This window comes from Podarcis melisellensis, assembly GCF_964234715.1.
Source record: "Podarcis melisellensis genome assembly, chromosome: 2".
Taxonomy (NCBI): domain Eukaryota; kingdom Metazoa; phylum Chordata; class Lepidosauria; order Squamata; family Lacertidae; genus Podarcis; species Podarcis melisellensis.
In genome coordinates this window covers 22186661-22212971 of record NC_138529.1, presented here as the reverse complement: position 1 = coordinate 22212971, position 26311 = coordinate 22186661, and the positions used below count along the sequence as shown (strand labels likewise).

At 44.5% G+C, this 26311-nt stretch overlaps 1 protein-coding gene and 1 long non-coding RNA gene across 3 annotated transcripts in view; one reads left to right on the top strand and one right to left on the bottom strand.

The window, feature by feature from the left end:
• Window positions 1-21564, top strand: part of CACNG4 (calcium voltage-gated channel auxiliary subunit gamma 4) — a 91045-nt gene extending 69481 nt beyond the window's left edge. The window contains exons 2-4 of the mRNA XM_081899879.1: window positions 4733-4816; window positions 13634-13774; window positions 18801-21564. Coding sequence (XP_081756005.1) covers window positions 4733-4816; window positions 13634-13774; window positions 18801-19342 — 767 coding nt within the window. The 3' untranslated portion in view covers window positions 19343-21564. The remainder of the gene's footprint in view (window positions 1-4732; window positions 4817-13633; window positions 13775-18800) is intronic.
• LOC309363574 overlaps window positions 1-26311 on the bottom strand; it is a 193895-nt gene that overhangs the window by 135234 nt on the left and 32350 nt on the right. The window lies entirely within an intron of this gene.

Genomic DNA, 26311 nt, shown 5'->3' with positions numbered 1-26311 from the left:
AAACAACTACTGTATCTGACTTTTAGAAGACATCTGAAGGCAGACAAGTTTAAGGAAGTTTTTAATATTTGATGTTTTATTGTGTTTTTAATATTCTGTTGGGAACCGCCAAGAGTGACTGGGGAAACCCAGCCAAATGGGTGGGGCTATAAATTAATAATAATAATAATAATAATAATAATAATAATAATAATAATAAGCAATGTTTTGTGCCACTGCAAGCCCCATGTGTCTTTAACAACAGCTGCCACCCAGTACCTTTCTTTGGCACTAAGGAGAAAAGGCTGTTGGGCATTACAATGGCAGTCACTGCTGCCGGCGGTCAGGGAATTGGGAAGAATTCCAGCACCATAGGAAGGAGCCAAAAGGTTGCCTTGCATGTTTCTGGTCACCTCTCCAATCAAAATGGGAAGCGTCAGCCTCAAATCCTGCCCTCAGTCAAATATTAGAATGACAAACACATCAAGAACAGACATTGTCTGTAACTCCCAAACACTTGTCGTTCTTCTCACTGCTGCGCTCTGTTCACCCCCTGACGATTTCCACAATCATGTCACTAGCATCTGAAGGCTGCACATGTACACTGTCTGCAAGCCCTCTTCCTTCAGCACCGATTGATCAACCCACTAATATCAGAGCCCAAGGGACAGGCTGACCGGGGGAGCAGCAAGCAAGCTTGTAACAGCACAGGGCTGTATATCTTGTCTCGTGAGGATCAGATGTAAAGGAATGCCAGCATTTTTGCATCCACATAAGAGAGACCTCTTTCAAGTTAGCCTTCTTGGTGAATCACCAGAATGAAGGCACATGCTCAGTTTTAAGCTTCAGCTTGTACGGTATCTGACATAACAACAGAAAGAAAATTAGCAGATCGAAATCTAATGACTGCAAGAGTAGCAGGCAGCTTGCCCAACCAAATTTTCTCTTGCCCTCTTCCCTCTCCCACTCCTTGAGAAGCTTCTCCAGTAGGTTGGAGACAGTCTTCCTGAATGGTGTGGACTGTACTGTTATGTGGCTTGCAATGAGAAGGGGAAATCGCCTGAAATTGGGTAGGAAAATCCTGTACAAGCAGAGCTCTGCAGCTGCAAGATTCCTTTGCCTGATTTCAGGGGATATTCCCCCTCTCATTCAGCCCCAACAAGACAGCCCACACTGTTCAGGTGGACTCCCAATTCTCTGGATAGGCTCTATGAGGGCATCTCTCCTAGGAGCTGCAGATGGGGAAGATATTGATTTCAATAAAACATTGATTGTGTGAGGTGCCTTCTGCTTGCAAAGCCATAGAGGAATCAATCCAAGGTGCTTAAATATTTCAATCCAACTCTGTAATTGCAAGAAAGTGCCAGGGGTTCCATTTAGACAGAGCCATCTTACCCATAGGCGCTAGGGGTGCGGGGCAGTGGGCGCCAGGCTCTCAGGGTGCCAGGCTGAGTCCAGGGCCCGAGAGTTGAGTCCGGGGAAGAGCCCGCCCGTTGGTCGGAGCACCGCGATGGGCTCTTCTGCTGTGCTGCAAGTTCGGGGGCGACCGAGCCAGCAAGACGCTGAGGCAGCCAGCCAACTCCGCCCTCCTGCGCACCTGGGACTGGACAACCAAGGGGGGGCGCCAGGCGGATATTTGCACCCTGGCGCCACATATGCTTAAGACAGCCCTGCATTTAGACATGATAAAGACCTACAGTTTATAGTTACATGAACAAGCCTCAGGCTCATCAGATGCTTTCCTAAATTGTGTTCACTCTGAACTGTGGTTTACCGAAAAAAGCCAGCTGCAAAACATTGCTTATGAAGATGCCTTTCAATAAACCATAGTTATAATTAACCACAGTTTAGGGTTTGGACTCAGTGCTAACTGCAGTTAATTGAAAATGGCTTCCAGTCGCCTCGCACTTGCTCCATAGGCATCCAAGGAAGGGGTGGAGCCTCCTGTTTCACCATGTGAGGTGAAACTTTCTGATAAAATGCTACTTTGTAAAGCTAGGCCTCAAAGACAGAACATGTGCAGATAAGCAGCATGTGGACAGGCACTTGAGTAAGTTTCACAACTCACAGGGTGCCAGCCAGCAACTGGCTGATGGCAACCACTTATCCTCTGTGTATTTTTCCTCAAGAAAGCTTAATTTCCTGCCCTACGAAGCAACTGCCTGCTTTGAGAGCCTCAGGACCAAATCAATGTGTGTTTTGCCTCCTGATGTTCTCTCCCCTTCTCCTTTCCACCTCTGGCAGCTGCCTTCACCCTGACCACCTATGTTATTAAAGCCGCCATGCGATGCTTCCAATTTGTTCACGGCACGTTCTATGGACAGCTTGAATCACCTGGCGCATGGCTTACGTTGTAATGACAGCATTAAATGTCTTCTGACAGAGTCTCACAAAACTGGCACTCAAATCTAGACGCTTAAATTAGAGCCCATCTTAAATAACAGCGGGAAAGGAGCAGTCTTCCTCCGCATGAGATCAGCAAGGAGGAGAGGTGCCCAAAGGAGGTCTGCTTTGTTACGAGCTGAAAATGCACAATTGTAGCACAAGATTATGGTGGAAAGGTGAATAAGGACTCTGAAGACTGTAGCAGAAAGTGGAGAAGATGGATGTTATCATGGACTGAATGTCTTAAATAGGTTTTTTTTGGGGGGGTGTAACCAGCAGATGGAGAATTGGAAGTCCCTTTATCTTTTTTAAAGGTTTCTTTTCTTTTGTCTCTGTATTTCCCCCCTCCCTTTCTCTCTCTTTCCTTTCTTCTTCTCGTTTCTTTCTTCTGGCCTTTAATTCAGCCTGATCTTTTATTTCCCTTCTCTTCCCTCCCCCTCCCCTTTTATAAAGATTACCCGCTCTGAGACCCCACAGCTAATTCTCCCCTGGCCTCCTCACTGGCCCAAGTAGGACTAATTCAGCCAGCTAGCCCTGGTGATTATCTAATGCTTATTTCCCCTAAATTGATTTCTGAACTTTGAATTTTATTGTTATTCATGTTTTTATACTGCATTTTATGCTGCTTTTACAATTAAGTGTTTTAAATTTGTTGTTAGCCTCCCTGAGCCCGGTTTTTGAACTGGGAAGGGTGGGGTATAAATAAAAACTTCTTCTTCTTCTTCTTCCTCTTCCTCTTCCTCTCCCCCCTCCTTCTCTTTGTTTCCCCTCTTTGTATCTTCCTCCCCCCCTTAGGGGTCCTATGCTTTGGTCCTTTTTTAAGGTCCAGGGATTGTATACTCATGGGGGTGGTAGATGGTTGATGGAGGGACCCTGAGTGGGTAGCAGCAAAATGTTGCCTTGTCTCTTCTCTCTCTCTCTCTCTCTCTCTCTCTCTCTCTCTCTCTCTCTCTCTCTCTGCTCTGTGAACTGTGCTTTGTGTCCTCTCCCATGACACCTCTCCTTTTTCTGACATGATTTTGCTGATGGGTGATGGAGGACAAAAGATGGGAAGAGGTGCACTGAAGGGGCTCCATAAGTAGGAAGGAAGCAGGTGCTGCTAGCTGCGTTCCTGAGGTGGCATCCTCCTTTGGGCTCCAGCCCCTCAGGGTCCCAGGCTTGTGACACACCTGTACACCTGTCATGTGCATAGACCTTGGCCTACACATCCCTTTTGCAGATGTCAATACTAGACATGTGGATATCAAGAGAGTGTGGCTAGCAAGCAGGAGTGTCTTGGTGTCAGGCAGGGGCAGGGCCTATGGCAAGGGACTCGATTTCATATATACAGTGGTACCTCAGGTTAAGTACTTAATTCGTTCCGGAGGTCCGTTCTTAACCTGAAACAGTTCTTAACCTGAAGCACCACTTTAGCTAATGGGGCCTCCTGCTGCTGCCGTGCCACCAGAGCACAATTTCTGTTCTCATCCTGAAGCAAAGTTCTTAACCTGAGGTAATATTTCTGGGTTAACGGAGTCTGTAACCTGAAGTGTATGTAACCTGAAGCGTATGTAACCTGAGGTACCACTGTAATACACAAAGGAGGCTGCAGTCTTGCAGAAAGACACATAAAACATGTCTCTGCGCAACTTGGGAGAGACAACTTTCCATAGTACCATAGTGTAGGGGGAAAGTATCGCCCACCCCTATGGCTGTTGGCATGTAATGGGGATGGTGAACAGGTCACTTTGGGGTTCTCTCATTCTTCCAGCCTTAAGTTCGCCTCTCCACATTTCTACATCAGTTTTGTTTTGTTTTATAAAGGCCTCCTGAAAATTCAGCAGCATTTTGGTATGCAATCTTGCCTAAGGTACAGTTTAACAAAGCCTTTCACCCTTATGTAACATATTTTTGTATGTTGTTTTCACTAATATATGCATTTATTTATTTTTTGCACACTTTACGCTAAATTCAAAGGCTGGTGGTCCTTGAGTTCCCGTATTGCTTTGGAAAATGCAGATCCTGTAACTTTGCATTTAAATGTGAACTGAATTCAACTTCCCCTCTCTCCCTAGTCATGCAAATCCAAGTGATGCAGTTAACAATGTGAAAGCAGGAGCATAAAAAGGAAAGGAAAGGAAATGTGAAAGCAGAACTAGATCTGGATGAAAAAGACAGAGCTACTCTCAGAAATTGCATCCTCCCTTCCCCCGTGGAATATGTAGGTGTCATGATGAACTAATTCAGCCCAAGATCCCAGCCTTACAGGAACCATTTTATGCAAGCTTTAACTCCCCTTGGTTTGTTTATCAGGGAAAGGGCAGGCATGAGGCAGGACTCTTCCAAGCAAGCTCCAATCTGTTTCTTTTGTGTTTTTCTTCTTTTCCAGGGATATATAAAGGACACTGTTTTCGAATTAACCACTTCCCTGAAGACAATGATTATGATCATGACAGCTCTGAATACCTTCTCCGTAAGTGAAATATCCAGCATCTTAATCATTGCCATTCTAACTCCATCTTAAATCAGTTTTATACACCGAAAATGCATAAAGGAACAAACCTAAGTTGTTGGACTTTTCCCAGATGCCCACAGCACTGAATGGGAATAGGATTTCAATAACTTGGAGTAAAGGTAAAGGGATCCCTGACCATTAGGTCCAGTCGTGGCCGTCTCTGGGGTTGCGGCGCTCATCTCGCTTTATTGGCTGAGGGAGCCGGTGTACAGCTTCCGGGTCATGTGGCCAGCATGACTAAGCCGCTTCTGGCGAACCAGAGCAGCACACGGAAACGCCGCTTACCTTCCCGCCAGAGCGGTACCTATTTATCTACTTGCACTTTGACGTGCTTTCGAACTGCTAGGTTGGCAGGAGCTGGGACAGCAACAGGAGCTCACCCCGTCACAGGGATTCGAACCGCCGACCTTCTGATCGGCAAGTCCTAGGCTCTGTGGTTTAACCCACAGCGCCACCTGCATCCCTTTAATAACTTGGAAACATGCGACCAAATATTTGCCTGGCTACTTTTAAACAAGGGGCAAATGAGGCTCGTCAACCTGGGAAGGTAGGTCATCTAGGAGAAGGAAAACGGGCCCTAAATCTCCTCTGTGTTGTGGCACATCTTCATGTAAAGAAAAGGCTAAGAAGTAAACCCTACACAAATCCAGAGTGGAGTCCCTAAGAAGGTTGGATGGTATCTGATATGTCTCCTTCCAGCAACTCCTGCAGCCAAGCTGGTGCCAAACATATTGCTCTGCTTTCCTTTGGAGTGAGGCCGAGAGGGACGTCTTGTTATCTGGGCGGCCCAAGAGCTCCATAAACACTGCCCAGGCTTGCGCCCCAGGGAGGTCACTTAGGGCTTCACCCCTGGAGGTGCACTCCATTGTCTCTCGAGGCAGATGGATGCCAACAAATTTAGAACAATACGCATCATTCACCCATCACTACTACCTCTGTCTCTCCTCACATAATGTTATCTGTTTAGTCTGGTCCCCAGATTTCCCTCCTGCCCTTGTATGAAGATTCCCCCTCCCCGAAATATCTCCCTGAGTTCATAGTAGCATTCTTTGCGCCTACTATTTCCTCCCAAGTTTCTGCTCCCACCATCCTTCTTTGCCTCAAATCCTTGCTTCCACATGGCAAGCTATTTCCCGGGCCAAACAGATTTTTCGCTTCCCACATAGATTTGTTAAATATTTTTTCAGCATTCTGTCACCGACAGCTTCTGCTGGAGGAGATAGAATGTTTGTGAACATTCCACAACACCCTAGAAGCTCGACTTTTTATAAATAAGGTAGGAGGAAAGGAAGTGGCACTTAACAGTTGATAGCAGATGTCATTTTTTAAGCTAATTGTATACGATAGTTACAGCTCCTATAATACCGATGCCCCAAGAGAGAACCAAAAGCACTTAGGAGGCGGGGGAGAATAAACAATGAAACTGAAAGATGTTCAGATAAATTGGTACAACTCTAATTGTGTATCCAAGTTAGGACAGTTGCCAAATAATCTATTCCATCCCCTTAGCTGCTTAAACTTGTGTGAATGGTGAAATGCAGTCCTGTTTATTTGTTCCCTTCTAATTCAAGTTTAATAATGAGAGTAAGATGCTCATTAACAAAAAAATATATAATGGTCATTTTCTGTCTTGCTTGGATCTGAGGATATAAGTGTATGGGCAATGATATGAAGGGAATCACATGCTGTGTCATAAAATTGAGGATATTGAGGTGAAGAGACATATAGCCCACAGATCAGCAACCAGTTTGGCCTTGGGCCACTAGTCCTTATGAATGCTGAAAAACAGAACCATGTGCTTTCATTATGCTTTCAAATCACTCTTCCGAATTCAAGATGAAAGGATAGGACAAAAACTGAAGTTTAAAGCGGAAAAAGAACAAACTCTCCTGCCTGCAGATATCCTATTAAGTTCTACGTGTTCCATTCAAGAACTGCAGTAAGAACTGCCACTTAAGTACAACCAAAAAGATTATTCTTTTAAAAGAGGGGGGAAATACGTTTCGAAAATTAGAGATTCCCTAACTCTAATATTCTCCCTTTTCCATGCCAATTGATAAAGTGCACATGTTGCGCAATGGGAGAACACTTTCCTTTCCTAAAAACCATAGGCTCAAGTCAAGCTAATACCAGGTCAGCTGAGAGTAATTTTTAATTTTAGTAATAGGAGCAAAAAGCTATCAAATTTTGATATATGCTAGAGAAAGATGGTCGTTTCTTCAGAAAGCTTAAACGTGGTAAGATAAGAGGCATTAAGAGACTAATTTTCCTGTTTGTTAAAAGTCTTCCAACATCCTCCTTCATCTATCTACAAAGCAATTCAAGATGAATCACAACTGCAACGCCTAGCTGATTCTCTTTTCGGGCACACAATGGCCACCATAGATTCTAACAGTTTATTCTCTTCGGTGTACTGGAACGGACATTCACTATGCACAGTACCTAAAAGCAGCTAGTTCTGTACTGCAAAAAGGCAGGAGCAGGTCCTTTTAGTTTAGCTAAGCCATATATTAAAACGAAAATGGAATAATCAAAGTACAGTTTTATGAAATTATTATTTTCTACAGCATAGTCTTTCTGCTATTATCTCTGAGGGCCAAACTGAGTGTGACATCTGTTTCACATACTTAAACATATGCCGTATAGTTCAATCTTTGTAAACTTTTTATACACTGAATAGCTAAATGAGGGGAGGCGACCATGTTATGGGGCAGAGAATCAGAATGCTCCCGCCCCATGGACTTGGCTATTTGTGATGGGAGAAGAGCTTCTATTGGCCCTAGAACAGGCATAGGCAAACTCGGCCCTCCAGGTGTTTTGAGGCTACAATTCCCATCATCCCTGACCACTGGTCCTGTTAGCTAGGGATGATGGGAGTTGTAGTCCCAAAACATCTGGAGGGCCGAGTTTGCCTATGCCTGCCCTGGACACTGATCAGTGGATTTCAGTCTCCTTATAATGTTATACCTGGTGCTAGGCACTTGCATCCAGAGCACAAAATTGCTATGTCAAGGCCTTGATGCAGTTTTCCATTTACTATTTCTTGTATTAGTTTACAAGGTCCTTAACAATTTGGGTCCAGGATACTTTAAGGACCACCTGACTCATTACATCCCTGCCGGATCACTGAGGTATTTGGGGGAGTCACTGTTGGGGATTTCCCCCCCCCCATGGCTCAGTCATAGCTGTTCAGGTTTATGGAACTCCCTTCCAGCTGAGGTCAAATAGCCCCTCTCCTCGCTGAACTTCACTTACCGTATTTTATTGCAGCGGGCAGTATAACTGAATTCTGATTTTCTAGTTTTAACCAATTTTTATCTGTGGACTCAGCTACATTAGCCATGCTACAACACTATAACTGCATTATAAGCATGCTACACCAGATGGTGCCGTAGAGCACAAAACTTTGTCTACGCAGTTTTACAAAGAGGTGCCCCCCCCTTTTGTTATAATGGTTTAATTCGTGACTTATTTATAGTGGGGTTTTCCCTGAGTGTAGATCCAGCCTGTATTGCATTGAGTAACTCAGACACTTCTTGGGGACAACTGCAGTTAAATGCTGTGTCAAAATCCATCAATAATGCTGGAATAATGCACAGGTGGAACATTCTTTCATTTTTATAAATCCACATTATTTGTAAAATGATTGTTTCTATGAGTTAATACTTTACTATCCCTTTGGAGCTGTGCTGTTTCTTTGTATTTTTGTTCTTCCAGGTGCTGATCCTTTATGGTTTAAATATCTGATTCTTTGCTTTCTTTCTTTGCACTTTTTTAGGGTTAACAAATCAATAAAATCTTAAGCAAAAATCAATCAATGCTTCTAGCTAAATAAAGCCACCAGTGGCAGGTGGAGCTGAGGTTCATATGTGCACCGGAGCATAAGGAAGATATTTCCATGCCCAAAATACATCTGGTGATGGGTTTGTTTCCAAGCAAATGGCTCTCCGTTCCCTTGCCTGCAGAAAGATTCGGCCAACGTTATTGCAATGTTGCACTGTGCTTATTAGACTGCAGCGTGATATCTGAAGGAGCCTGAGTAGAAGTGATGATCCTGGACATCATGGAGACTGAGGCCAATTGCTTCTTTGTGGTATACAGCAGGTGCAGCTAAACTGAAAACAATCTTCTTTCAATTGTGCCCAGCCTATCACCGGCTTTAAAGAGCTACCTTAGCAAGCCTTGATCGCTAATCTTGCCTTTTCGTTGTAGCCTGGAAGCAGAGTGGAATGTGCAGCTGCCACATTCTGCCACAGATGTGTAATGTACACCATAAGCTTTATTGGGACATTTACTGGCGTGTGATTTGCACACACACTCCATGTCATTGGCCATCGATACATACCAAAATATCTGCCCTGCAGCTGTTTTTAGAAGATGTTGGCCGGTAATATGCAACACACACAAGCATGAACCGCAAACCAGGATGGGGGACCCCAGTGATGGTGGTCGTGGCCTTCATCATCCCCATGGAAAACTCGAGCATTTAAACTGCAGGAGTTATGGGTTGCTTGCGGAACAGGAACACAACTCCATGTTTCTGTGCCCTCTTCCCAAGAGGCATAATGAATAAGTGATTCTAAAATGTTTGCAAGAAGGAGGAATGGAGGATGAAGGGCTCTCTTTACATATTCTGATGTTTTGACGTCTTATTACCAGTAAGGAGAAACATGTCAGTGCCACACATCTCAGTTACTTGTGAGCTGATGCAGACAGACTCAAAAGATTGAATTGCTATAAGATTCAATCAAGATCGGGGTTCAGAATTTTGCATCAGCGCTCACAAATCCTTTGTCCCCACTCACTCCTGGTACTTGGACACACTCCTGTTGCATCCTGGACTTTATTTTTCTCATAATTATGTATGTGCCGCACGCAGAGTCACAACCAGAAAGCAATTACTACTATTATTATATTTATTAAGTACCTAAAACCTCCAGGTGCTGCACAAAGATTAAAACAGTTAAACAGGATTGCCCGGAGGCTCACAATTCTGATTTCCATCTCTTGCACAAACGTTTTGACAGCCGTTATAATACTTCGGGGGCCCTTAACTCCATCCTTCAGGACAATTTTGATATGACGGGAATATTAAACATGGTTGAGCATCCCAACAGTTATTAGTAGCAGAAAGTAATGGTGTATGTCTTACACTATCCGTAGGAAGGTTTACCCCGGCCAATGCAATTGTCTAATACCACTGGGTGATAAGAAAACCGCAGCCCCGGCAGACGTGTTTCAAATGAAATCTCTGCCACCGTTAATCCGTTCATGCAAGCGACACGTAGGGTATTTGCTTTGGGTCATGAATATGAGCCCTAAGGGTTCTCTGGTTGACAGACAACCTGATTATAATTCAGACACAAAACCAATCACCGGGCTGCTTCCTCTTAGGATGTTTGACCATTTACAATATTTAAATACAGCCATGCTGTATTTAGAAAATATATCACCTGTGGAATTCTGGTGGCCCTTTGTAGATTTCAGCCTCTGTGTCCCTCGCCATGACAGGTGTAACTAAATATCTATGATATTCCTTAACATGCATATCCTGCTGTGTTGCTACCAGAGGGTCAACAGAATTATCGTTGGTATTATCACACGCAGCAGTTGCCGTCTTTCTACATAATGATCGAGGCATAAAATAGCCCTGTAGCCAAACTAGCCCAAGGCCATTTTCAGCCATTTTATGGTACCCTTGGGCCTTGCGTGCCCAATACATTTCCACCCCCCTTGCAGAGCTAAGATGTGAGTGTGGCTTAGCCTCCGGGTAGCTGTGCGTCTGATGCACTTCACCTGAAAACCAGTGAGCATTTACCGGGGTAAGTACAGCTTGCCCTTTAGAATAATAGACACCAAGACTCCAATTGCCCCATGGTAAAAGCCACCCAAAAGAACGCTGTGAAAAAGCGGCAGAATATCCTCAGGAGTATTGATCCCTCTTGTTATGGTCCCATTCCTAGGCTTGAGATATATTTTCTCTCATCCTTCAAAGGATGCTGTCTTGCCCTCTGCCACCTTTTCCCGTATCATGAATCCTCACTGCAATTCATTTTCTCTCACTTCCTCTCTCTCACAAATGCATTCTCATTCTCCCTCCCTCTTTCTTTGCCTTTCTTTGTCTCCTCTTTGGTCATCACCAGTTCCTTTTGCTTTCAGTCTTTGAGCAGGTAAAGGACCCCATAACAGTCAAAAGCGATTATGGGCTGTGGCGCACATCTCGCTTTTCAGGCCGAGGGAGACGGCATTTGTCCGCTTCCGCAGACAGTTTTCTGGGGTCATGTGGCCAGCATGACTAAACTGCTTCTGGCAACACAGAAGACCATGACAAGTGCCAGAGTGCACCAAAATGCCTCCAAACACACAAACACAGAGACACACACACACATACCATCCTCATGCTTCCATGCCCTCCAACATGCCTCAGATGAAAATAATAATAATAATTTTATTTATACCCCGCCCTTCCCAGTTCAGAAAACCGGGCTTAAGGCAGCTAACAACAAATTTAAAACACTTAATTGATGCAACAAAAATAGCATAAAATACAGTATAAAACATGAATAACAATAAATTCAGAATTCAAAAATCAATTTGGGGGGAAATCCATCCAATAAACATCAGATGATCACCAGGGCTAGCTGGCTAAATTATTCCTATTTGGGCCAGTGAGGAGACCAAGGAAGAATTAGCTTTTGGATCCCAGAGTGGGTAATCTTCATAAAAAGGGGAGGGGAAGGGAAGGAAGGGGAATAAAAGATCAGGCTAAGTTCAAATTGAAAGCCAGGCGGAATATCTCTGTCTTACAGGCCCTGCAGTAGGAAGTTAAATCCTGCAGAGCCCTGATCTCATGGGACAAAGCATTCCACCAGGTTGGAGCCATCACTGAGAAGGCCCTGGCCCTGGTGGAGGATAATCTGACTTCCTTAGGGCCCGGGACCTCTAAACTATGGTTATTCATGGACCTTAAGGTCCTCTGCGGGGCATACCAGGAGAGGCGGTCCCATAAATAAGCCACAGGGACATTTCTCACTCCCCTGCAACCGATCCCCCTCAACCTCCCATTCTTTGTGGTCCCATTCCCCCCGCTGCCACCACAGAGCAATTTCCTATCAAAAGAAGGGTGAGTGCCACTACCATTTCACCAATGGGACACAGCACACATGCCCTCCACTGTCCTGACAAATAGAAAGGGGAAATATTCAATGCGAATGCACAAACATTTTTTAAAAAATCAAGACTCCTTATGCTCCACTCCTCCTTTCTTCCTGCCAAGGGCGATCCTGCCCCTCAGAGCCAGCGTGTCATGTGGGGCTGGGCCTCAATGGCCTTTGCTGCTGTTCGCCCGCTCTCTAGTAGCCAAGGGAGGACACCAGCAGCAGTGGCCAAGGAGAGGCAATGGGGATCTTCCCTCGCAGCACCAGGTCATCCCTTTTCCCAAGCTCAGCAGAGGCAACACTGGCGGGGAAAATAGGGGCATTGCGGGATCAAACCCGAAGCCAGGACGGTTTTCATAATTCCAAGGCTACCCCTGGAAAATCAGGGCATTTGTTCTGTTCACTGAGGCAGAAAGGATCTGGCCTTTAAAATAAAACACCGAAATAAGAGACTGGATAGAATTACCGTAATTTTTGCTCTATAAGAATCACTTTTTCCCTCCTAAAAAGTAAGGGGGAATGTGTGTGCGTCTTATGGAGCGAATGCAGGCTGCACAGCTATCCCAGAAGCCAGAACAGCAAGAGGGATTGCTGCTTTCACTGCGCAGCGATCCCTCTTGCTGTTCTGGCTTCTGGGATTCAGAATATTTTTTTTTCTTGTTTTCCTCCTCCAAAAACTAGGTGCATCTTGTGGTCTGGTACGTCTTATAGAGCGAAAAATACGATAAACAGTAGAGAACAAAACGAATCTGTGTAAGTATGGACCTAGCAACAACTGAGGAACAGATGATCCCAGTTACGGTTCAGAAAGGAATCGGAGCAGCGTGAGGCACACACAAAAGATGCACATGCACCAAATGCTCTTTTTTGCATCTTCAAGCCCAAGGTGTTCTGGCTTTGTTACTTTTGCGGAGGAGATGAATAGAGAGGGTGCAGGGAGATTCCAGGACAGCTGTCATATAGTCAGCGAGCTTGATTATCTACATCCACATGTATCAAGTGGCAGCTCACAGTCAGTAGCCCTGCTCATACATTTTTCATGCCTCTTCCCTGCATTAATTTGTGGGTTATTCTTTATAACCTCTCTAGCTGGTAGCTTGCCAGAATATGTTTCCACACAAGGCGGCTTCGGAAAGCTGATTATGGTAATGACCCCAAATTTTCCGGCAGAAATGGCAGAGCGCATTAGAAAAACTAAACGGGAGGCGCATTTGCCCTAGTGGAGACTCCATTTGTTACCCTGGTCGTTCCCCTCAAAAGACCGTGTTTATCCAAAAACTGTATCGGACTTTTAAACTTCTGTTGATGCGTCTTCCGTGAATCCTTTCAACATCATTTCTAACGCTTCTTTTGCAGATTTGCCATTTTCAGCTCATTTTAAGGTAGTCTGTGTTTCAAGGTGTGTTTAATACATTGTCTTTGGTTGCCTTGGCAATACGTTTTAAAGGGTGGGGTATAAATCTTAATTATAAATAAATGGTCCACAGGGATAGCTGTTAACATTTCCAATTGCCACAAAAGCACTTATTCTTCTTCCTTCTTTTTTCCCCGTAAGGAAACAACAAAGTTGATAAATCATCTCTTGTGCTTTTTCATTTCTCTCCTCCCCGGGTCTCAGGTATTGTCCGGGCCTCTAGCGTGTTTCCGATTCTAAGCACAGTATTACTGTTGCTGGGAGGGCTCTGCATCGGAGCTGGGAGGATTTATAGCAGCAAGAACAACATTATCCTCAGCGCTGGGATTCTTTTTGTTGCAGCAGGTAGGTCATCATTTATTCATTTTATTGATGAATCGCTTCCCACGAAACGCCTCAAAGCGAGTTAACAATAGAAGAAAGCACGATTTCTGTAGGCCAATGAAGATTAAAAGCTAGGAACAGAAATCTCCACTTAAAAGGCTTGTTGGAGGAGGAAGGTATTCAATACACTTTGAGAAAAGGCAATAAAGATGGTGCCTGTCTGATAAGTAATAGGGGGGGAGGTCCCAAAGGGCAGGTGCTGCCACACTAAAAATCCTCTCCCTGTAGCAAAGGCTACCTGAGGAGATTGTATCTTCAGACAGCCCTTTCCTGCATCAGTTGGGTGATCATCCCTCAGTGATCAGCTGGGTTTGTAGGAAGTGAGGGGATCTTTGGTGTATCCTGATCTCAAGCTGCATAAGGCTTTATTCAGCCCAGGAGCTAACTGGCAATAATAATAATAATAATAATAATAATAATAATAATAATAATAATAATAATAATAATAAGTAGTAGTAGTAGTAGTAGTAGTAGTAGTAGTAGTTTTATTATTTATACCCCACCCATCTGGCTGGGATGTCCCAACCACTCTGAGCAGCTTCCAGCACATACAAAAACATAATAAAACTTTACACATTAAAAAGCTTCCCTATACAGGGCTGCCTTCAGGTGTCATCTAAGGGTTGTCTAGTTACTCATCTCCTTGACATTTGCTGGGAGGGCGTTCCAGAGAGAGGGCGCCACAGCCGAGAAGGTCCTCTGCTTGGTTCCCTGTAACCTCATTTCTTGCAGTGCGGGAACCGCCAGAAGGCCCTCAGAGCTGGAGCTCAGTATCAGGGCTGGATGACGGAGTGGAGACGCTCCTTCAGGTATACAGGACCAAAGCTGTTTAGGGCTTTAAAGGTCAGCACCAACCCTTTGAATTGTGCTTGGAAATGTACTGGAAGCCAATGTAGGTCTTTCAGGACTGGTGTGATATGATCCCGGACTGGCAGTCACATTCTGGATTAGTTGTAGGTTCCGAGTCACCTTCAAAGGTACCCCCATGTAGAGAGCTTTGCAGTAGTCCAAGCAGAAGATAGCCAGGGCATGTACAACTCTGGCAAGACAGTGCACAGGTAGAGGCATACCAGATGGAGCTGGTAGACAGCCGCCCTGGATACAGAATTAACCTGTGTCTTCATGGACAGCTGTGAGTCCAAAATGACCCCCAGGCTGTGCATCTGGTCTTTCAGGGGCACAATTACAAATCTTTCTGCAGTGGCATTGCATGGTGGTGATAATCTGGCCCACGCAGAGTGCATTGCTGTAGCCCAACCTGAAGCTTACCAGAACATGGACCAAGGAGGACCTAAAATACATATTTTGCCTTCCTTTTAATCAAAGGTGTTAGAGAAGAGAATGCAGCAGAGAAGACCAATAACAAGTGTCTTGCAATTACTTACCTTTTTTCCCCTTCCCTATTTCTTATTATTATGATGTGAGTCCCCAAGAGAATGGAGCATTCAGTGCAAGTCTCAATCTCTTTTGTCTTAACAAGCAGACCACCGCAGCTCCTCATTAGGCGAGAGCTCAGAGATTAGAACATCTCCCGCTCGTGCTAAAAGTGACCCTAAATATCAGGGTGCTTATTATTCTAGGAACACATCACTAGATTTTTTCAGAGCACAGGACTTTTAACATACACCGCGTGGGTGTACGAGCTTCGCCTCCAGTTGCCGGGGGCTTGAGAAATCTCCCTGGATAATTACGTAACAGCAGTGACTGACACACATAAAAGAGAGGATGTTATTCCTCACTGTCCCCAACAAGGTGCTTGTGCATCTGGGCTTGGCTGTCTCCTCCGTGATTTGCCATGTGACACACTTTCCAAACGCAGCAGATGGGTCACTGTTTATCAGACGATCTGACTGTGCCCGTTTCATGGATTTTCTTCACACTGTAGTATGGGCAGGGAGGGGTTGGGCGCTGCTTTCTGCATTTATATTTACTATGGAAAGGCAGCACGTGTCTTTGCAAAGTTTCTACAGCGAAACATCCTCTCGGGGCCAAATTTCTATCCATCCTTCCCCAGGCCATGCTCTGACAGATGGAGCGAGTAACGAGAATGCAGCACTTGCAATATATGCAGAGAAAGAAAGCAGTCGAGAGTTTCTCCTATGCAAAAGCATCACCTTATTTTTGAGAAGAACTTAAGAAGCACTTTAAACATCTGCTGTGGCAGATTCAAGATACAGGGTTCATTTGGGCAGCTCAATAGCCCACAAGCCTAATAACACCAAGATTGCAAGTTCGATTCCCATACAGGGCAACCTGCTTATTCTTGCAATGTAGGGGGCTGGACTAGATGGCCCTTGTGGTCGCTTCCAACTCTACAATTCTATGATTCCAAGCCGCACATTATCCTCCACCAACTTCTACACATCCTGCAGGCTCCTGCCCAGTCAAATCAGGTGGGCAGTGGCTGGAGTTGCTGGACTACAACTCCCATCATTCCTAGCTAACAGAACCACAGGAGTGATGAGAGTTGTAGTCCAACAACAGCTGGGGACCCAAGTTTGAGAAACACTGCCTTATAGCTTGGTCAGGCTACCTTTGAAGGTGACTCGGAAACTACAACTAATCCAGCTAGACTGGTGACTGGGAGCGGCCACTGAGACCACATAACACCAGTCTTGAAAGACCTACATTGGCTCCCAGTACGTTTCTGAGCACAATTCAGAGTGTTGGTGCTGACCTTTAAAGCCCTAAATGGCCTTGGTCCAGTATACCTGAAGGAGTGTCTCCACCCCTATCGTTCTACCCAGACACTGAGGTCCAGCACCGAGGGCCTTCTGGCGGTTCCCTCACTGTGAGAAGCCAAGTTACAGGCAACCAGGCAGAGGGCCTTCTCGGCAGTGGCGCCCGCCCTGTGGAACACCCTCCCATCAGATGTAAAAGGAAAAAACAACTACCAGACTTTTAGAAGACATCTGAAGGCAGCCCTGTTTAGGGAAGCTTTTAATATCTGAAGGGCTATCGTATTTTAATATTTTGTTGGAAGCTGCCCAGAGTGGCTGGGGAAACCCAGCCAGATGGGTGGGGTATAAATAATAAATTATCATCATCATCAAGTGCAGGGTATCAGTCAAGGTCTTCTTACGAAGTAGGCAGCAGGTCCTGGGAGTTGTGGGGGGAGCAGAAGTGGCAGCTCCCCAGCCTAGCCATTCCCCTCCATTGTGCAACAGGTGTGTATGTGTCGTATTCAGCCTGAGGCATAAAGCCAACTCTTAGGAGCCGATGGCAAATGATTAGGCAGGGCAAGGTTTATCTGGCTCCCCCATATTTTGTTCAAGTTGGCACCCCTGAATGTAGGGTGCTGTCCCATTGCCAGTGATACAGTGAGGCTGAACGGTCAGCCTGATTGTCTTCTGCATGTGGAATTGGTGTGGGGGCAACCCAGTCTACCAAAACTCAGTGTTGTCTACACTGACATGCTGTAGCTCTCCAGGGTTTTTTCAAGCAAGGAGTCTTTTCCAGTGCTACCTGTAGATTATTATTATTATTATTATTATTATTATTATTATTATTAATGCCCCAGCCATCTGACTGGGTTTCCCCAGCCACTCTGGGCGGCTTCCACAAAGACGAAAAATACACCAAGATGTCACACATTAAAAACTTCCCTGAACAGGGCTGCCTTAAGATGTCTTCTGAATGTCAGGTAGTTGTTTATCTCTTTGATATCTGATGGAAGGGCGTTCCACAGGGCGGGTGCCACTACCGAGAAGGCCCTCTGCCTGGTTCCCTGTAGCTTTGCTTCTTGCAATGAGGGAACCGCCAGAAGGCCCTTGGCGCTGGACCTCAGTGTCCGGGCTGAACGATGGGGGTGCAGATGCTCCTTCAGGTATACTGGGCCGAGGCCGTTTAGGGCTTTAAGGGCTGTTTAGGGACTGGGACGTTTCACATGCAAAGCAGGTGCTCTACCGCTGAGTTGCAGCTCTTCCCCTTGGCCTACACCTTTGCCTCAGGAACCAAAACAAACCCAGCCAAAGATCCAGGAAAGACAGAAGCTCTCAGCCGACGTTTTGGGATCATCGCTGCTCTGAGGGACTATGGTGAAAAGCAGAGAGTGGGGAAGAAGAGGAAGGGACATAAAGGCCCTTTGCTGGATGTTGGAAGCATCTGGGTCACTGACTTAAGAGAAACAGCCCAGTGGGGGAATGTGGGAAGGTTTGCTTGCGAGATGAAATCCTTTCAGTGAGCGGACAATGGATGGTTGGAGTAGATATCGGCAGTGCAAGAATCAGCAGTGAAAAGACATGTGGAGTTCTCTGGAGGATGACTTGCAATGTGCTTGGGAGAAGGTGTAAGCTCGCTGAGTGAAAAGCCGTGTTTTACTGCCTTTATGTTTTGATTACCGTATTTTTCCGTGTATAACACGCCCCTGTGTATAAGACGACCCCCAGAGTTGTTGCGCTTTGGGGGAGGGGAATTGCCAGCAATCGCTCACCTCACAGAAGCAACCAATCGTCTGCCCAATCGCCCGCCCAATCGCCACAGTAGCAGCCAATCATCAGCAGGCCTTGCCGCAGCCACCAATCACCCGCCCAATCGCTGATGACAATCTCCTGCTCGCAGATGCCACAAATCACCTGTCTCCCCTCTGTGTATAAGACATGTATAAGATGACCCCCAAATTTTTAACATTTTTAACAATAAAAAAATCATCTTATACACGAAAAATACGGTAATTTTAGTATGTATTCTGTGCTTTGATTGTTTTTAATATGTATTTTGTGCTTTGTATGCTGTAACTTTGTGCTGTTAACCAGGTATAGGCGGTATACACAAAATAATAATAATAATAATAATAATAATAATAATAATAATAATAATAATAATAATGGGCCACCCATGCAACAGATTGCTGGTCGTATATTGCTTCACTCTGGTTAAATCGTATCCTTACCAACCCAAGGGCTTGTGATGAGGATAATTTTGTTATGGAAGTATTCTCTCGAGCTGGCTAATTTCCCTCTTTCTTTCTTTCTTTCTCCCTCTCCAGGATTAAGTAACATAATAGGAATCATTGTCTACATATCCAGCAATGCAGGTGATCCTAGTGACAAGCGGGATGAGGACAAAAAGAACCAATACAATTACGGCTGGTCTTTTTATTTTGGAGCCTTGTCTTTCATTGTGGCAGAAACAGTTGGCGTCCTAGCTGTGAACATCTATATTGAAAAGAACAAAGAGCTAAGGTTTAAGACCAAGAGGGAGTTCCTTAAGACCACTTCTTCTTCTTCCCCTTATGCCAGGATGCCAAGCTATAGGTACAGGAGAAGGCGGTCCAGATCTAGCTCTCGATCTACAGAGCCTTCTCCATCCAGGGATGTTTCGCCCGTTGGCCTGAAAATGGCAGGTTCCATTCCCATGAACGAAATCTCCATGTACACGCTCTCCAGGGAGCCCTTGAAGATCACCACAGCCGCAAGCTACAACATGGAGCAAGATGCGGGTTTTCTTCAAGTTCACAATTTCCTTCAAAAGGAATACAACGAAGGACTTCATATCAACATGGTCAACAGGAGAACAACGCCTGTTTGAAGAGGGGACTGTTTGCTTTTCTTTAAAACTACAACGTGAAGCAAAATCCAGATCTTTTTATACGTGAAAAGCGTGTATTTTTTAAACAAAAGCTCTTGCATACCTCAAGAGAAAAATCATACGGAGAGGTTGAAGAGATTCTGAAATGACCTGAAGATACGGAACTATACATTTCTAGCTGATTTTTATAATAAGCTCTTTCGAAAAAACAAAATTTGTTTAAAGTTCTCAGTGTCACCAAAAGGGAAGAAAAAAAATTAAAATCAGCAGCTTCTTTCCCTGCACTTTTGTAGTATGTGTAGTGTAACTTGTGAAACGGAAAACATTTTAGCTATTGTAAGGTTCTGAATTTTTCAGTGTGGGCTCCCGCACCCCCAATAATGCTGTCTCTTAGTATAAACCCAGAACAATCACAAACGCTGCCTAGTTCTCTTGTTTCCTTTAAGCTGACAAAAGAGGGAAGGTTTTTTTTTCCCCTCTCTCTCCTAGGAAAAAAAAAGGCAGGGTACCTGAAACCAGCATGAGCTGTGAAACTGTAGCATATCATTTTTGCTCTGGACGGATTCAAACATTGCAGAACTCTTGACAGGGAACCAAATACCACAAAAGTCATTTTGAATCACAGTTCTGCTATTGAGCCGGGGGGGGGGGATAAGTCCAGGTTCTTAATTAAGCTGTTTCTCTCCATATCAAATCCCTGTGGAGAGTGAGTGGCTGAAGTAAGATTTGCCTGGTAATGTGAACTTTATTTCCCTTACTTCTCCCCCTGCCCACCAGACTGTTAAAACACCCTTTTGGATTTTGTACAACTTTTTGGCCTATTCACACTTGAGGAAATATTATTTTTTAGATGAGGAAGCTCTTTTTAAAATTATTAATCGTAATAATAATACTGTGCATCGCCCACCCCATCCGTTAATGCGCACGTAGTTGAAACCGATGGCTACCTAAACCCAGCTTCACAAACAAGCAGGCATAGGAGAATCAAACTAGAATCCCATACAGTCAAGGGAAGAAGAAAAAAAACTGCCTTTACTTAATCAGATATTGAGCCTATCTGGTCCTTTCTAGGGTCTTCTAGATTCCTCCAGCTCAGCTTCTAAAATTCCCAGCTGTTAACATATTGAATCATGTAACAAGGCATCTAGCATCATTGAGCTGTAGCCCCACTTCAGTCATCAGTGAAGTGCTTAGAGACCGCAATCAGAAAACCCTCTCGGAAATTACATCAGTGGCTTAAGCAGTTAACACAGACTAGTACTGCTGCAGCGTTACTGAGGGAAAGTAGAATCTTCCCCATTCAGTTACTGGGCTCCCATGCAAGGCCTTTCAAGATCACTCTCGAATCCTTTTGTGCTGAGTTCTGTCTCCACTTTGTAGTAATATAAGCTGACTCGGAACGAGGCAGTTTTAGAAACATTCACAGAGCTATGCTTGTTTTTTCTATATTGAGCTACTTTGACAGCTCAGAGATGCCTTTTTTAAAAATAAAAAAATGAAACAAACTATGACTGAAATGAATGTCAGGGTGGCGGTGCATCTGAAGAGCATAAAAATGCCCCACCGGATCAGGCCAAGGTCTGTCGACTTTAGAGTTCTGTTTATCACAGGCTGGCAATGCCAAAACTAAGGCACGGTGAAGCTATCCCAGGTGGCTAGTCCTCAGCACTTAATAAATCAGAGAGGTTTCTTGCCTCTGACCATGGAGATTCCATCTAGATATCATGGCTGAAAGTCATTGATAAGACTGATCTGCCGTGAATTTATCTAATCCTTTAAAAACGAAAGCCATCTAAACGAGTCGCTGAAACCACATTTTCTGGAAAAGGATTCCCTGTGTCAGTTTTCCTGTCTGTCAAGAAGTTCTCTCTCTTGTCTGTCCTTATCTATTTTCATGTTTAAAACAAAAAGTAAAAAAAAAAGTCTCTTTGCAGGAGGGGAGAAGTAGGTTTCATGATTTGTTAAAAATGCTAGAGATCTGTTTGTATACATGTCTATGCTTTCAAATGATAAATTATTACTTTCTTTGGGAGGCTTCTCTAAAAAATTAAATAAGGCTTATGATAAGGGTAGACGAGTACGTACAGAAGCAATTTGTGTCACTCGTGTGTCATACTTAAGTGCTTACTATTTTATACCTCTTCTAGTCATTGTATTTTCAAGTGCGAGTTCCCTGAACTTCCCCACCCCCATTGTGTTAATAAACTAACAAGTAGAATTTAGTCCTCATTTGTATTTGCTGTAATTACAATATCCATGTTTATAGATATTATTTCCTTTCCAAGCAAGAGACTGATGTAGGCTTGTCTTTCTAAAGTTTTTCGGCATTGAAATGAAAACTGACAGTGTGAAATTCAATGGATTTTTTTAAAAAAAGAAAGAAAAGAAAGAAATATACAAAACATATTCTGCCAGTGGGAGTGTTTCTGTTAACCTTTTTGTAGAATCTGCAAAATCACACACACACATATATTTATATCTGTCCCTTTTCTTTTTCTCTATTGTCTAGTGAAAATCTTACCCGGGTACTCCAGAATTCATTTGTTGACCACTGTGTGTCTAACACGAGCAGTTATTTGTCTATGCTGTTGTTATTATTTATTGTATTTTTGAACTGCCCTTCCTCAAACAGAGACTAGAGTGATGTGCCGCACAAGAGAAACAACAAAATTAATATCAGTGATTAAAACAGATGCAAAACTAAAATACTCATAGAGTAAGACACAGGGTAAAGGTAAAGGTAAAGGGACCGCTGACCATTAGGTCCAGTCATGGCCGACTCTGGGGTTGCGGCGCTCATCTCGCTTTATTGGCCGAGGGAGTCGGCGTACAGCTTCCGGGTCATGTGGCCAGCATGACTAAGCCGCTTCTGGCGAACCAGAGCAGCACACGGAAATGCCGTTTACCTTCCCGCTGGAGCGGTACCTATTTATCTACTTGCACTTTGACGTGCTTTCAAACTGCTAGGTTGGCAGGAGCAGGGACCAAGCAACGGGACCTCACCCTGTCGTGGGGATTCGAACCGCCAACCTTCTGATCAGCAAGTCCTAGGCTCTGTGGTTTAACCCACAGCGCCACCTGCATCCCATGTCCATTAATATATGTGAGTAAAACTTAGCTGAACATCACCAACACTTTATAATGGTGTTCAGGGCAAATATTACCATACTAGACTGAAATGACATGGGTGAAACGTCTTTACTGACAACAAATTGCATAACCTTCTTAAATTCAAAAGATTTCAATCCTAAATATCGCTCAAGATGTCATGAGATGCAACACACCCAAAACAGTCATTGCCTGATTTGCTTTTACTAGGAGGTCGTTCAAATGATCGGAGAAATGTGTTTTTTTCCCCGCAAATGGAGAAATTCTCAAAAATCCCCAAAGTTTGAACCTATGCCAACATTTCTGGCTAAATGCTATGGTGTTGGAATTCTGGGAAACACAAAAGATTTGGCAGGTGCATGCTTCCCTTTGGGGAGAAATTGTACAATTGCAACCTTTCTGTTTCATTTGCAACAGCGCTTTCCAATCCAATACTTGAAATAAGAGCCATTTGGGAATCCTACTTTGGTCAATCAGGGAGGTTTTAAATGATCAGCCTTGCTCCCATCTCAAAATTGCCCAACGGTGATACCGGAGGTACTATTTCTGGGTTAGCGGAGTCTGTAACCTGAAGCGTGTGTAATCTGAGGTACCACTGTATTTGTTGTCAGGCCTTTGCAAATGGGAGAGAAACTACAAATGGCTCTTTTATTGATCATCTTTTCATGGTGGCTCACATTGACTTTACAAACCCTTTCAAAAGCAGTAAGAAACTAACTGCCAGGTGTGTGATTGTATGAGGATTGGTGTAGGGAAGATGTTGATCCCACAGGGTAGTCCAATAATGCATTGCAGCACCTTCTTTGTGCTGCTGGTACGAAACAAAGAAAAGGGCAGTGTATTTTCAGACCTGCTCTAGCCTTTCCAAGACCTCAGTGGCATCCGAACAGAAATAATAATAATAATAATAATAATAATAATAATAATAATAATAATAATAATTTATTTATACCCCGCTCTTCCCGGTTCAAAAAACCGGGCTCAGGGCAGCTAACAACAAATTTAAAACACTTAATTGATGCAACAAAAAAAGCATAAAATACAGTATAAAATGCGAATAACAATTAATTTGGAATTCAAAAATCAATTTAGGGAGGAAATCCATCCAATAAACATTAGATGATCACCAGGGCTAGCTGGCTAAATTAGTCCTATTTGGGCCAGCGAGATGACCAGGGGAGAATTAGCTGTGGGATGCCAGAATGGGTAATCTTCATAAAAAGGGGAGGGGGAGGGAAGGAAGGGGAATAAAAGATCAGGCTAAGTTCAAATTGAAAGCCAGGCAGAATAGCTCTGCAGCAGGAAGCTAAATCCTGCAGGGCCCTGGTCTCATGGGACAGAGCATTCCACCAGTACGGAGCCATCACTGAGAAGGCCCTGGCCCTGGTGGAGGATAATCTGACTTCTTTAGGGCCTGGGACCTCTAAACTATGATTATTCATGGACCTTAGGGTCCTCTGCGGGGCATACCAGGAGAGGCGGTCCCGTAAATACGAGGGCCCTAAGTACACACAAGCCAAATAGTGGTCGGACTTTCAGAGACAGATTAACGTTGTGAAAGCACGTATGTATACGGTTATTATATGGGGGATCAGATGTTCTTCAGCAGCACACCCAATCCCCCAAAATCACATGAGCCTCCAGCCCACAGTACTGGCCATGCAAATTTCAAAACTTCCTACTGCTGGCAAAAGAGCGCTTCGCCTGGGAAGACCCATGCCTCTCAAACAATTCTATGAGAAACATTGGGAACACAGGATTGATTATCAGGAAAGCCAGGGGGAGCTGGCTCATCACTCCTCAAAAATGTTCTATGCTCAAAAGCCAGCGTTTCCAGTACAACCAAAGTTAGCTGCGAGCGACTAAGTTGAGAACAAGGGAACCTGCATTAGGCATGATGACTGTTTGTTCTGCTGGTTTGAAAGGAAACTGGTCACAAGAATAAACTTTGGCTGAGCCAGGGCAACGTATATATTAACTAAAGCGATCCTCACCTCACACGTCCACACTCATGTAAGCATCCTTCCACCATGTTAGCAACATGGCTTGATATTGCAGACACCTTAGAAACCCCAAGTTCCAGGCTTCCACACTGTCTGTAAGCTTCACCCTCTCTACCTTCCATCCGCGCTCATCTCCAAATGGAACAGTATAGCCATTAATTCCAGCACATGCACATACAGCAAATGTGCCATAAAAACCACGATTCATTTTGTTTTTCATTTCGTAGGGTATTTGTCTTTTTTTGTGTGGTATTGTAATTGCCGGTAGTCAACTTTTAATATACAGTGGTACCTTGGTTTAAGAACAGCTTAGTTTATGAACAACTTGGATTAAGAATGCTGCAAGCCCGGAAGTAGGTGTTTTGGTTTGTGAACTTTGCCTTGGAATAAGAACATGTTTCGCTTCCATTTGAGTGTGTTCCATTTGTAAATTGAGTACCCTGCTGCTATGGGAAAGCACGCCTTGGTTTAAGAATGCTTTGGTTTAAGAACGGACTTCCGGAACAGATTAAGTTTGTAAGGTACCACTGTATATGATTTGCATCAGATATCAGGACAAACAGAACTTTAAGTGGGCACAATTTTTACTCCATGTTTCTTATTGCGACCAGGATTTTAATAGTATTGGTTCCCTTGGAAAGTGTGCATTGCTACTGTCGCAGCTCTGCTGCTACTACAGTCATACTTCGGGATAAATATACTTCAGGATAAGCGCATTACTTCTGGTACTTCTGGAGAACGTTACTGCTCACGCATGTGCAGATGGTCAAAATGACATCACGCGCATGTGCGGAAGCAGCGAAACATGACCCGCACACGTGCAGACGCACAGTCTTACGTTCTATTTAGGATGCGAACGGGGCTCCAGAATGGATCCCGTTTGCATCCCAAGGTACCACTGTACTACTATTGAGAAAGCACCTGTGATTCGAGCAAGGTTCTTGGTATTGGTCCCCCTTGCTACCAGTGCTGTTGTGACATAGCATCTCTGTAGAGATTTTGACCCAGAGAAGAGCTGTTAGATAAAAAGCCACACAACTAGTTCCGTGTACTCAGATGAGCTTTGGATGTGATTTTCAGAGGCAGGAATGCACACCCCCACACACCCCCCCACCCAATCACCGGGTTCCACAGAGCAAACCATAAGCAGTTTCCAAAGCAATCTTTGTAATGGCAACCACTGCTCAAAGGAAATAAGTCAAAAATTCAACAGGGTATTCCTAAACCTTGACTAAACCTTTGATCTGGCACAGTGGCGTAGCGTGGGTTGTCAGCACCCGGGGCAAGTAATTTGCGCCCCCTAACGCGTGGATTTGCGCCCCTAACCTGTGGATTTGCACCCCCTAACCCCCAGATGTTGCGCCCGGTGCGGCCGGCCCCCCCTGCACCCCCACGCTACGCCACTGATCCGGCATTAGAGATACGAGCAACAATTTCCTATGCATCCTATTTCAGTAACTGGCTTGGGGGCAGGAGCTACATATCATTCCTTGGGGTGCTCAAAAGCATCCAAATCTTTTGCTGGACCAACCCTACCATCAGCCAGAGTGAGGTGGCCAATTCAAGCAAAAGAAGCTGGGGAGTGGAGAAGTGGTAGTGAAGTGTTAGGAGGACAGAGCTTTGTGTGTCATGCATAACATGTCCTGTGCTCCCTAAACTAGCCTATGACCCTCAGATGAAGCAGAAGACATTGTCCTGCCGCTGGTGATAAACTCAAATTCCACTAAGAATCCAGCTGGCTTCTGTATGTGGAAGCAGAGAGACACGCTATAGTGTCTGCCTCAGACGACAAGGTATCTTGGGCTGTAGCCCACGTTAGGTAGCCAAGAGAAAGCATGGTCTTGGTTAAACACGCTGA